Here is a 12,648-nt window from a genome sequence, read left to right on the forward strand (position 1 = left end):
GAGGTACACAGAGACATAAAATATGGACAGATAAACACAGAACTAGAGACATTTCTTAATTTTAAAATTGTGTGTGTGTGTGTGTGTGTACACACACACACACACACACACACACATATATATACATATACACACACAATGTGGATATACTAATTAATTTTGTTTTCCTATAAAAAGCACTGGCCAGACTTTCTAGGATGATGTGGGAGATTATTCAACTAATGTAAACATTATTCAGAATGAATTCTTCAGCTTAGTTTCTAATCTTACCCATGTAGAAATCATGCAAAAAATGCTTCTCTGACAATTATATACTACCAATTATATACTACTACCACTGACAATTGATAATTATATACTATATTATTATATACTGACAATTATATACTAAGCCTTTATATATATATACACATATATATATCAGTTTGATAATAATTTTGTTTACATACTAGTATTAACATTTTCTGGCAAAACTTAAATGCTGAGGTCCAAGTAGCAAAAGATGTCAATTATCAGGGTAAGAATAATGATAATTATGCATTTTCCTTATGTAATGCTGAGAGGTTTAGTTCTATTTCAAGGTAGTTAGGGCTAGGAAAATAAAATATAAAGATTTATTGAATGCCAAGCACTACGTTAGAAACTATTCACATATCATTCCATCCATTTCTTAAAATAACCGCACAGGGAGTAAGTGTTCATTCTTGGGGATGAGAAGTAGGTTTACAAATGTTTAACTTACTGTAAGCTTGAGGGAAAAATTAAGAATCTTTTGTTCACTACCTTACCTTTAGCAACTACCACAGTTTTCTGGCTCATAGTCTATGATAAATGACATTTGTTAACTAGTTTACCAGGTAACAGTGTTACAGAGCTTGTAAGCAGTAGAGCTGAAATTTTATCTCAGGTCTGTTAGACTTCAAATCCCAGTCTGTCTGTGCCCAGAACATGGAAGAAGCAGGTAATCTACATTTCTGCCTTATCTCCTCCCAAAGGACCAGGAGAGTTGAGGTGGGATTTTACTGTAGGGAAGAATGGCCTTGATAGTAACTGATTATCTACTGGCGTTAAGACCAGAGCTTAAGAAGCTAAGTCCTTTGTTTTAAAGCCTCTCTGGGTCTCATGTGCAACTTGAGTCAAGTTCTTTTGCCACTTGGTACCTCAATGATTTTACTATAAGAAGTTAATGATAATGATGATAATAATAAATAACATTAAACCCATGAGAATGTTGTGATAATTAATTGTACCAATACCTCTAAAGTTTATGGCTACAGAATTTATAGTCATCATTATTATTTACGCTGGAGAAAAGGCCAGCAGTTCGGGTAATACCCAGAAAAGTTAATTCTCTGTGGTCTTAAGGACAAATGAAGCTAGGCATCTCAACAGCAGTAGGCAAAGAGATGCTATCAGGGGATGTTTTGGAAACAAGAGTACTTCTATAACTGAGACATCCACTTTACCTCAGTCCTCTAAGTTTTCGAGCTATATGGTATTCCTTTAAGCCAGGACTGGGACTCTAAGCTATATGGGACTATAAAAATGCCTATCCTATTAGATTTCATCACTGATCAAAGGTACACACACTCCTCTGTTTATGAGCATGCTGGATTCCAAAAGGCTGCTCACGTGAAGCCCTTTATTTACAAGCCCGAAGTGGTATCACAAAGGCAATGGAGAAAGCCTCCTATGGAAGGCAGACAAAACTGATTTGCATTTTCTCTGGTGTGAAGTTTTAAAATACTTACACAAGGTAATAAGAATAAAGTTTATAAGTGGAACACTTCTATATTGTTTATCCTGATGTGGTGCAATGTCAAGATAATAGAAAGTAGTTCACATACAATGGAAAAAATTACTTTAGTTTTTAGCCAAAATGTTTTATATTTTTTATATACCAGGCTCAATATTCTCTGTGCCCTGTTAGGAGTTTTTAAATACTTCTCAGAGTTACTTGGAGAGATTGTGTGTGTGTGTGTTTGTGTGTGTACGTATGTGTGTTCACTACAGGCCTTAACTCAAGACCTATGATCTAAGGCTCAGCGATGTTTGGGGCCCACTGAAATATACAGTGGGTATCATTTTTTGGAGACCAGAAATTTCACCTCTGAAAAGGGAGTCTTTCTTACAATATCTATTTCTGCTATTTTTAACCAACCTTGCTCTAACAGTGCAATTTTAGACTGACTTTTTAAACTTGACTTGTACATAGAGGTTTGTTTTTTTTTTTTTTTTTTCTGAATATCAACATCAAATGAAAAAGATCTCAGGGTTAGCTAATTCCTAGTTGTTACAATTTACTGGAACAAAAATAAACTGGAGGGGCAGATAGTATGATAAAGGAAATTAATGTGTTTAGTCACTTAATATCTGTCATGCACTGTGCTAGATTCTTTACATATGCTATTTATTTAATCTTCAAAGTAACCTTATGAGTGAGGTGTTTTTATAACATCTAAAAGCCTAATTAGAATCATCTTTAGATATACAGATAATCAGAAAAGCACTTGTTTAAAGCTGTATAATTCTTATACTGTCCCATATCACAAAATGTTATATGTGCCCAAGTATGTATGTAAGTGCTACATTCAGTATAAGAATTAAGGAAAAATTTTGAAATATTTGACAAATTTACTTTGTTTAAAAGTAGATGGTTGTATAATTTTACATTCATTTTTTAAAAAACACTATCATGGAGCAATTTGTTAGAAATAAAGGTGTTAAATCAGGGGAACTTTAGGGAAAATGTCAAGAGAGAAGTGATCATATCCAGTTTTTATACTGACAGCAGAATGCAAAATTCATGTTGAAACTTATGAATATGAGCCAAATTCGGATTCACATCACTGACGAACTACAATAGATTTCTGTAGTCAATTAAAAACCAAAAGTGAGCTGAAGAGTCTAAAAATGCATTTCAGCTGCTTGCTAAACTATAATATTCTGAGACCTTCTAAGCAGTGGCAAATACAGCTGTGTCCCTTTTTCTTTGTTCTAATTACCATTAATGTATGAGATAGTGACTATATTATGCCATTTTCATCTTAGTGCAAAACCAATGATAATTAGTAGAAAACTTTAAATTGTAAAAAAGGAACATATATATAGACTTTAATTTGCCAATTTTTAGAGAGATCTCGTGAATATTGTACTAAATGGTACAGAATTTGTCTTGCTTATTTATTGAATAATTATGTTTTATAAAATTTGCAAAGGGAGATCATTTCTTAACTATCATACTCATGTCATGAATACCAAGTTGTCTAAATGAACAAAGAGCACAGTCTTTTATGAGTATATTAGCATGTTTCAAGAAAAATACCTTTCTCCATATGTTGATATCATTTTGATGTTGTTGGGTTTTTTCCTTTTTTTGCATTGAAAGGGATGTGAGAATTTTGCTTTAATGAGAGGTTTAATTTTTATTCTGTTTGTTAAAGATTGAGGAGAGTAGTAAACACTCAGAAACAAATGATTACTTGGTTCAGGAAAGTAGATTTTTGGAGTGTTTTCTTTCAAATGTGCATACTTACTGTATTAAAAGTTATTTTACCTACAAAAATATGTAAATAAAAATAATTCACAATAAATGATATAGTTAATGATTCAGATGATATTCCTTAAGTGTGGTAAAACAAAGAATAAAACATGCATTATTTTTTTTAAAAACTTTGGTTAGATATACATTTTAAATAGTATTTTAAGAAATCAAACTCGAAATCCTATTTATTGCAGCTTAAGGTACATTACTTACTGTTATTAATATATGGTAGGCAAAAGCTGCAAAATCATAGAGCAAAAATTTAGAAGAAAGGGTCTAGTGTAAACAACAAAGACAACATTAAGCATCACACAAAAATATAATTAAAGGTCTTACCATGAACTATTGGTGCTAAGAGCATCATGAAGACTAGTAGCTGTGATGGCCACATGGTCATGTTCTCAGGCATAATAGTGCCTCAAGAGTGAGTGTTCCAAACTTGAAACAAAATAAGTGTCTTTCTGATTCTTCTGTAGTCCAAGACCGATGATTAAAAAAAAAAGCACAAAAGGAAATATTCTTCAAAACAGAAACACCAATATCCCAAATCTGAATCCTGCAAATAAGAAAAAAAAAAGGGTTATCAAATATAGGTTTTCTCATTTCCTTGAAAATTTCCTTCCTGAATAGAACATCTGTATACTGTCTCCCTTCATCATTTTAATGAATACATGCATCATGTATACAAATAAGTAAGTAACCTAAGGTACATTATTTATGCATGTATTAGCACAGTGTTTACTTCCCAGCCCCCAAACTGACTGAAACAAATAATTCAGTCTCGCTGGACAAAGCAGTATAAATATACTATACTCATTTGTATAATAATTAATGATTAGTTTGTATAATTTGTTAATGTGTTTAAATAGATTTGGTACTTAACTCTGTGTAAACATTTTCCACAAATATAATCTTTACTAATAGAAAAGTAAAAAAAAAAATCATTCATTACCATTACTGTGTGTTTAAACGAAATTAAATGCATGAGTCTTACTTTCATTCCAGGCCCTAATAATCATTCAGAAATCATTCCACATATTAACTATATTACTTTTCTAAATATTTTTATAATTAAATTTGTGAAAATTTTAGATTTATGTTAATTAATTATGCTCAATCATAATCAATTCATTCAACAGAAGTTTATTGAGTGTCCACTGAAATACAAAGCACTGTGCTAGGAACATAGAATAGAATACTGAGTAAAACATGCAACCTATCCCTCCAGGATCTTACAACTTAAAATAAGGAATCTGGCTTGAAAGTGTTAAGTGTATATGGAAGACATTAAAAATTGTTAGCATTGTAAAGTTATTTTACTGAACCAAACTGATATAGCTGCCCCCTCTTTAAAGTTTGCACAGACTTATCTTAGGAAGTGAAAATACTAAAGGAACATGACCCAAATTTTGAAGATGTTTATCACAGTGAGCATTTTTAAAACTGATCAAATGCAAACTGGATCTTCCTTTTCTTCCCTTCTTTCCTTCTCTCTCTCTCTCTTTCTATTTTCTATTCAAGTGAATGGTATATATTTAAAATCATTTCACATTTTGAGTATAAGTTTAAAATTTTTCTGGAAAGGAATACTCAAAATAGAGATAATTTACTGAGGATTTTATTAAGCCTCATTCTACCAAAACACATTCCAAAGTATTTTTGAGGTACTTGCCTTTGTTATAAGGCAAAATTACACAGATTTATCTGAATCTCTGGCACCACTATTCATAGCATGGTAATTAAGAGCACAGATTTTGAAGCAAAAAAACCCAATTTCAATTACTAGCTCTACTAGTACTAAGACCTTGGGCAAGTCATTTAAGCCCTTGGTTCCTTGGTTTCCTATCTGCAAATGGTGGGGGAGTAATATTAATTCATATGGTTATATGAACATTAAATAAGCTAAAAATTGTCATTTTAGTTATATACAATACATAAAAATATGTATTGCCCAGAACAGTGTCTAGTATGTAATAAGTGCTATATATCTTAACAGTTATTATACATCTCATTACTTTTCAGTTTTATCCTACTCACACTTTTTAATGTGGTTGTGTAAGAAGCAAGACCATTTGATAAATCAAGCCAAAAATATTTATTGAGTCACTATTGTACAGACACGCTCGGAGAATGCTAAATCTGGAAATAACAGATATAATAATTTTCTTTCTAAACACACAGACATGATAGAAAAATGAAGCTCATAATAAACACTTTCATAACATTTTACTTTCACAAATAGAGAAAGCATTGACAACAAAAAAATGTGGCTGAAATAAAATAAATTATGTAAAAAGGAATCATGTTTAACATTTTTCTTTTGTTTTCCTTATTCACACTCTGACTTACAAGAAAACATTTAGAACTTTTCCTTAATTACCAGAAGTGCCATAAGTGTTTAACTTTTTCTGAAAATAAATTTGAAAGCAGGTGCTAATTTAAAATTGCATTCTTTTACATGCATGTAATAATTAATGGATACTTAAAGGAAGATATTTAAATTGACTGATGCATCAACAAGTAAACAATTACCCCCTCATATTCAGTTATTGTCTTTTTCCCCCTCTATATGGCATGAAGAGATATTTATATACACACAGACATGTATACACAAACAACTACACACATATACGTAAGATAAATATATACAGTACTGTTTTGCAACTTAAAAAAAAAATTGAGGGCAGGCATCTAGGCGAATTATTTATACATTATTTCAAAAATATATACTAAATATCTACCATGGTGGATATTATTGAGATCACCAATAAAGTAGAACAATTTTTCTCACAACTCCCACTGTAATGGAAAAGACGTAGTAAATGAAGTCTCAACATAAAGAGAAGCAACATTTTATAGTTCCTGTCATATTCCAAGCAATGTTCTAGATGTTATACAATTATATGATTTAATTCTCCATACAAATCTATCAGGCAGATAATATTGTCTCATGTCGACTGAGAAGTAAAATCGGACTATGTTACTCAGCAAGAATTTCATACCAAATGTCTGACTCCAACATCAGTGCTCTTTCACCTCTCTATGGTAGAATAAACAAGAAAATGTATGAGCATAACCAGGGGTAGTAATTGTGCAAAGGAAGAGGGACAATGTAGCAAGTTTCCAAGGAAGACTTAGGCCTGGCTTAAATGTGTTACCCAATTGCGACAAGTAGAGAAAAAGGGAACAGCATGGATATATGAGGTAGGAGAGGAGGGACAAAGAGAAAGGAGAAGAAGGGCATGTTAAAGAAGGAAACCAGCCTAATTATAACATTGTACCTTTTGAAGGAGCCGGCAAATTATTTCCATAGTGAAGTATGAGTATTGCAATTGTTAAGTCTAGCTTTAGTGAAAACCAGAATAGTTTATTTCATATGACATAGTATATTTTCACCTTGATGAAGCAATGAGAGAGAGTTACTTTATAGAAAGGATAAGAACGTGTTATCTATTATTTATAATAATGGCTTATTTTAAGATATCACAGCAGGGCATAAAACCCCATCTACTAAGATTATTTTGCATTTGTTTTGAGCATAAGAATTTGTTTTCATGATTACTCTGTAAACAGAGGTGGGGAAAGGAATTTAGATGAATAGAAGATATTACTTGAGGAGGGTAATATGTTTTCACACCCTAGCCTCACCACCCATGGACCTCTCACCCACAGCCCCACAATAATGTGCTAATTTGGGCATATATGTAATAAAATTGTAATAAGTAAACTATATAAATTTTAATATATAATGTTCCAGACAAGTATGCTTATAATCTACAGAAAGATAAACTACCACTCTTTAACTACTAACTTTTTTTAAAAAAAAAGAAAGAAAACTTTCTGGGATGATATTTTTTTTCCAATTTATGTGTTGTCATTAACTTAACCAAACCAGTTTTCATATAAAAGGGATTTTCACTCAAGTCATTTCTGAAACATAGCTCTTCAAAAATACATAGAGAAGAAAAACCAAGAAAAGACATTAGGGGCTCATTAAGTCATATATAGACAAAATAATTACTCATAAAAAAGATTTATGAAAAGCATTTGAAAAAGCATTTGAAACGTCGATTTCAACATGTATTTCCATCTCCAATGAAATTTCTTTAGCCTTTTCTATGTACAAAGCTCTGTGTTAACACTATGGGTCAAATGAGGAGAGTGTGTCTACAAGTCTGTGATCACTGTTTTAAAACAACTTGCAGTAAAATAGGAATACTAGAAGGTATACTCACCAATAATTAAAGCTGTGCAAAATGTGATATGTGTTATGGGAGATAATCTAGAAACACACACACACACACACAAACTGCCAGATTTTCTTTTGTATGTAACAGCAAGGGACTTAAAAGTATGCAAACTGAATATTCTGATGCTAGGCAAGTTTACACACCTCTCTGAATCTCAAGTTTCTTCAACTACAAAAGAGAAAACAATATTCACCTTGTAGGTTGGTTGAGAAGATTAGTGATAGCATAAATTATTGTCTGATGCAGAGATGTCGTGCCATCGTGCGTGTCTGTCAGTGCATGTCTGTCATTCGCCAATTCCCTTCTTTCCTTAATTCTTTCAAAACTGAGGAAGAGACCACATGCCCAACTCCCACACCTTTCACTTACATGTTTAGGAAACTAATAACACACTCTCCTTGAGAGAGATGCACACTCAAGAATTCTATGGCTGAATGGTGGGTACTAAAACAATGTGAGATTTTATTTTTTAAAAAAAGGATTTTCAGTATGCTTCTCTTGTTTGAAATATACTTTGTAACTTAGGCTACTAATTTCCAGTAACAAATCAACACATAAAATGCTTTAAAAATTATTATTGAAAGACAGTGTTTCTAACTTTTACCATAGATTATCACAATATGGCAGTTTTGCCTGTTACCCTATCTAAAACTTGGAAGGTATATATTTCTAATACAGACTTTGATTAGGTAAGTGAAGTTTATATGTCTTCCAACAAAGCTACCGAACTTCACTACATTTCACAATATTCAAAATTATAAAGTGAGGTTGATTAAAAGTATCCTAATTTATATCATTAATATTTAAGATTATAATTATGTAACTGTGTGATCTGACTCATGTTCCACTAAATATTTTTTAATCACATGTAAAAATAGTCTACAAATGCTTTATGTAAATAAAGTCTTTCCTCATGGAAAATTCCTTATTTTTTACATTTAGACAAAATTTTAATCATATCTAGCACAATTATACTCTGAAACTATTTGAATTTTTTTCGTTACTGCTGAAACAAAAGTTCTTCTAAACTTAAGACATTGATTTTACTTTGAGGAAACTGGGACCTTAAATTCTGATGTCATAACTTTTTTTCCATTTAATTTTTTCATGTATCCTTCTTCTCAAATCATTTGAAAGCTATTTTTACTTTATATTAGCTTTCTTTCTACCCTCTAAATAAAGATTAGGATTAAAATCTGAATGTCACTCATCTTGGAATTGTTACTTCTATTTTAGCTACTCTTAATCACATCTGTATAACTTATTCTCAATCTTTTCCCAAATTAAATTGCATGTTATAATTATAGCTTTCCCCTCATAATAGCCTAGAAAAGACACTATAATATCTTCTTTATAATACTTTTACATCTCCCCACCTATTATATGTTCACTTATTACAAATTCTGCTAACTACAAATTTTACTCCATATCAACTTTACAAATTTTTATTAATCTACATTTTGTGTATTTACATGTTTTGTCATTTAAGTCTTTTTAGAGCTTGATTGCTGTTGCATGTTTGGCATGTACTTTCTCAATATTTTGACTTTGAAAACTGAAGTGCTGCAATTAGGTTCAAGGATCTTTCCTTCCTTTCAATATTTATGGAGTCAAAGAACTTTATATTAAATAATTATTAAAAAGTATTTAACTATCGAGTCTGATAACAATAAGGAGCTGAATGTTCTAGCAGTGAATACTTTTTTAAATAGTACTAGATCCCTTTGGAGATTCACAGAAAATAAAGTCTCCATCATCTTGTTTAATATTTTCAAGAAATATTAAATTTGATCAACCCACATATGTTTTTTTCATCACTGTGTTCCAAGAGATCATCACTGAATGCAAACAATGTAAACTGTGGTCACAGAAGATGTGTGCAATATATATATATGGCATGATTCTTGCATTAAAGAAGGAAGAGGAGGAAAAGGAGTAGCAGGAGGACAATAATGGGACAGAAAAGAGGAGGAGAAGAGACAACGCAAAAAATTAAAAATAATAAAATTTAAATCCAAACATGATAAAGAAGGGAGTTAAAAAAATAAAGGAGATAACATAGCTTGGAAGGTCTGGAAGACCTTCAAGAAGAGAATGATACTTGTATCATTCAGGATACAAGGATATGAATAGATGAAATTTATTTATTTATTATTATATTTTTTTCAAATTGTATTTTTATTTTTGTATTTATTTTCTTTTTGGCTGTGTTGGGTCTTAGTTTCTATGCTAGGGCTTTCTCTAGTTGCGGTGAGTGGGGGCCACTCTTCATCGCAGTGCGCGGGCCTCTCACTGTCGTGGCCTCTCTTATTGCGGAGCACAAGCTCCAGACGCACAGGCTCAGTAGCTGTGGCTCAGGGGCCTAGCTGCTCCGCGGCATGTGGGACCTTCGCAGACCAGGGTTCGAACCCGTGTCCCCTGCATTGGCAGGCAGATTCTCAACCACTGCGCCACCAGGGAAGCCCCAGGATAGATGAAATTTAACTAAACAGTGGTTGGAAAAGGATTATTCTAAGTTAAGCGTTGTTATGAAAAAAGTTAAGAGCAGGAAAAAGAAACAGCATATTATAGAACTGCCAGTTATCTGGTATGTCAGGTCTACTGAGCAAGGAAGGAACAAGAGAAAATCATATAGACAATGCATTTGGGTAAAACAGGAAAGGTTCTGAGGGCTATACAAAGGAATTTGAATTCAATTTGCTTAGTTTCCAACTATGAATTTTGAAAATTTGAATAATATTATTTTTTTAATTTTTAAAAGCACAAATTACAGAAATAAATAAAAATCACTGCAAACAGAAGATACAGGAAAAAATTAAATCAGATTAGAAGTAGGGGAAATAGTTCAGAAATAAAACTATGTTTCCACTAGAACTTTCACTCAGGTCTTCATTCTTCCCTCATTCCTTTCCTATCTTCTCCACAAGTTTCAAAGCGATCAGAGCAAAGAAAGACCTATTTGTATAATTAAATTTTTTTAAAGATTACTTACCACACTTTTCAAGCAATGAAATGCTAAATCTCTACACACTGTCTGAAACGTTAACAAACAATATTTTTTATTGCTTAAGTAAAACACATATTGCCTTATAATTATATTTCAAACATAATTTGATGCTACGTTAGAAAACAAGTAATCTAGAAAGGTAATTTTAATAAGGAAGTTCTCTAGAGTAAAAGTCCCATCTAATTGTCTTTCAGATAATGTTATGATCTAACAAATGTCTATTAATGTTCAGGAACAAATTTGGATTTAATGAACAATGCTATTTTTAGCTTTAGGACAACATATCATTTAACCATAAAATAGACTGATGTTTTACTGAGGATCATTTTCTTGCCAAGTGTCCTTGAGTTAACCTTCTCCCTGAGATCCCACAAAGCATCTGATTGGAGTTTGTTTCCAATAGACTTTGGATAAGACAGTATTTTCCTCCATTGATATGTTCAAAAGCAAATAAAAATCAATGAGTCTGAAATTAAGCTAACTATAAATAATTGCATTAAAGCAACTAGTTTGGGAAATAATTGTTTGAAATGAGATAGCTTAAAACTAAAAACTGAATCTCACACTCTTTCCATGTATATGATTTGTCAAATAGATACTTTGCTCTTCACAAATGAAAATACTCATAAAATCTCAAATTTTTATCATCAATATTAGTTGTGAAAAATAAGTTTGAATGAATATAGCCATTATTTTAAAGGATATTCAAAAAATTAACAATTGCTTTAAAATACATCATTTACAATAATAATCAAGGATGGATTTCTATTTCCAGGGGAAGTAGAAATTAGGAAAGGCAAGCAAGCTACAGTTAAAACATGCAGATTTAACAGGTTTCTACTTCAAAGTAAATAATTCCATTTCTAACAGAAGCATGTGAATCTATTCCAAAATCTAGAGCACGAGACAAAATACAGTCTTCTTCATAACAACAGCTAACATTTATTGAGCCCTTACTATCAGGCACTGCTGTAAGAGCTTCCCACATATTAAATAATTTAATTGATTTTAAATATAAACATTATTGTTAATCCTATAACAACTCCAAAGGAAGGGGCTATTATTATTACTAACTGGCCAATGAGGAAACTATGGGAACAAGAAGTTAAAAGAGCTTGCTGAGGTCACGTGGCTGAAAATAAAGAGCCCAGATTTGCACCTGAACAGTCTAGACCCATGGATTGTGCTTGTCCCTCCCCAAGGATTCATATGTTGAATACAAATCCCAATGTGATGGAATTTGTAGGTGAGGCCTTTGAGAAGTGATTAGGTCAGGAGAGCTGAATCCTCATGAATGAGATTAGTACCTTAGAAGAGAAACCCCAGAGAGTTTTCTAGCTCCTTCTACCATGTGAGCTCACAGCAAGAGGACAGCTGTCTATAACCCAGAGAGTGGGCTCTCTCTAAAACTCAACCATGCTGGTACCCTGATCTTGGAATTCCAGCCTACAGGACTGTGAAAAATAAATTTCTGTTGTTTATTTAGATATCCAGCCTATGGTATTTTTCTTAGAGCAGCCTGTGATAAAACAATACTTTATATAAATGTAAGGAGCTTTAAGCTAGTTATCATAGTGATTATGGGTTGAATGAAGTGAGATGAAGATCTAGGATATCGTTGTACACTGAAATATTCAAACAAACTTCAGATTGAGAGATTCATGCCATAAACAGAAGGCCTTCATTATCTTCACTTCTGAAAATCTACTAGCTGGCATCATATATCTCTGGCATATCGGAATAGACACCAATTATCCATTTTATTCATGCTTGTCTTGGGTGAGTGAGGGACAAGACCACAGACTTTATTAGGTGAGTAGCCCAGAAATGATCTCTGAGGTTCTTAA

The 12,648-nt window shown here is 32.2% G+C and overlaps 1 protein-coding gene across 12 annotated transcripts in view; it reads right to left on the minus strand.

The window, feature by feature from the left end:
* ADGRL3 (adhesion G protein-coupled receptor L3) overlaps nucleotides 1–12,648 on the minus strand; it is an 861,986-nt gene that overhangs the window by 572,525 nt on the left and 276,813 nt on the right. For all 12 annotated transcript variants that reach the window (XM_067035741.1, XM_067035740.1, XM_067035734.1 and 9 more), the window contains one exon: nucleotides 3,881–4,100. In XM_067035741.1, coding sequence (XP_066891842.1) covers nucleotides 3,881–3,953 — 73 coding nt within the window. In that variant the 5' untranslated portion in view covers nucleotides 3,954–4,100. The remainder of the gene's footprint in view (nucleotides 1–3,880; nucleotides 4,101–12,648) is intronic.

The sequence above is a fragment of the Kogia breviceps genome, chromosome 6 (assembly GCF_026419965.1).
Source record: "Kogia breviceps isolate mKogBre1 chromosome 6, mKogBre1 haplotype 1, whole genome shotgun sequence".
Lineage (NCBI taxonomy): Eukaryota > Metazoa > Chordata > Mammalia > Artiodactyla > Physeteridae > Kogia > Kogia breviceps.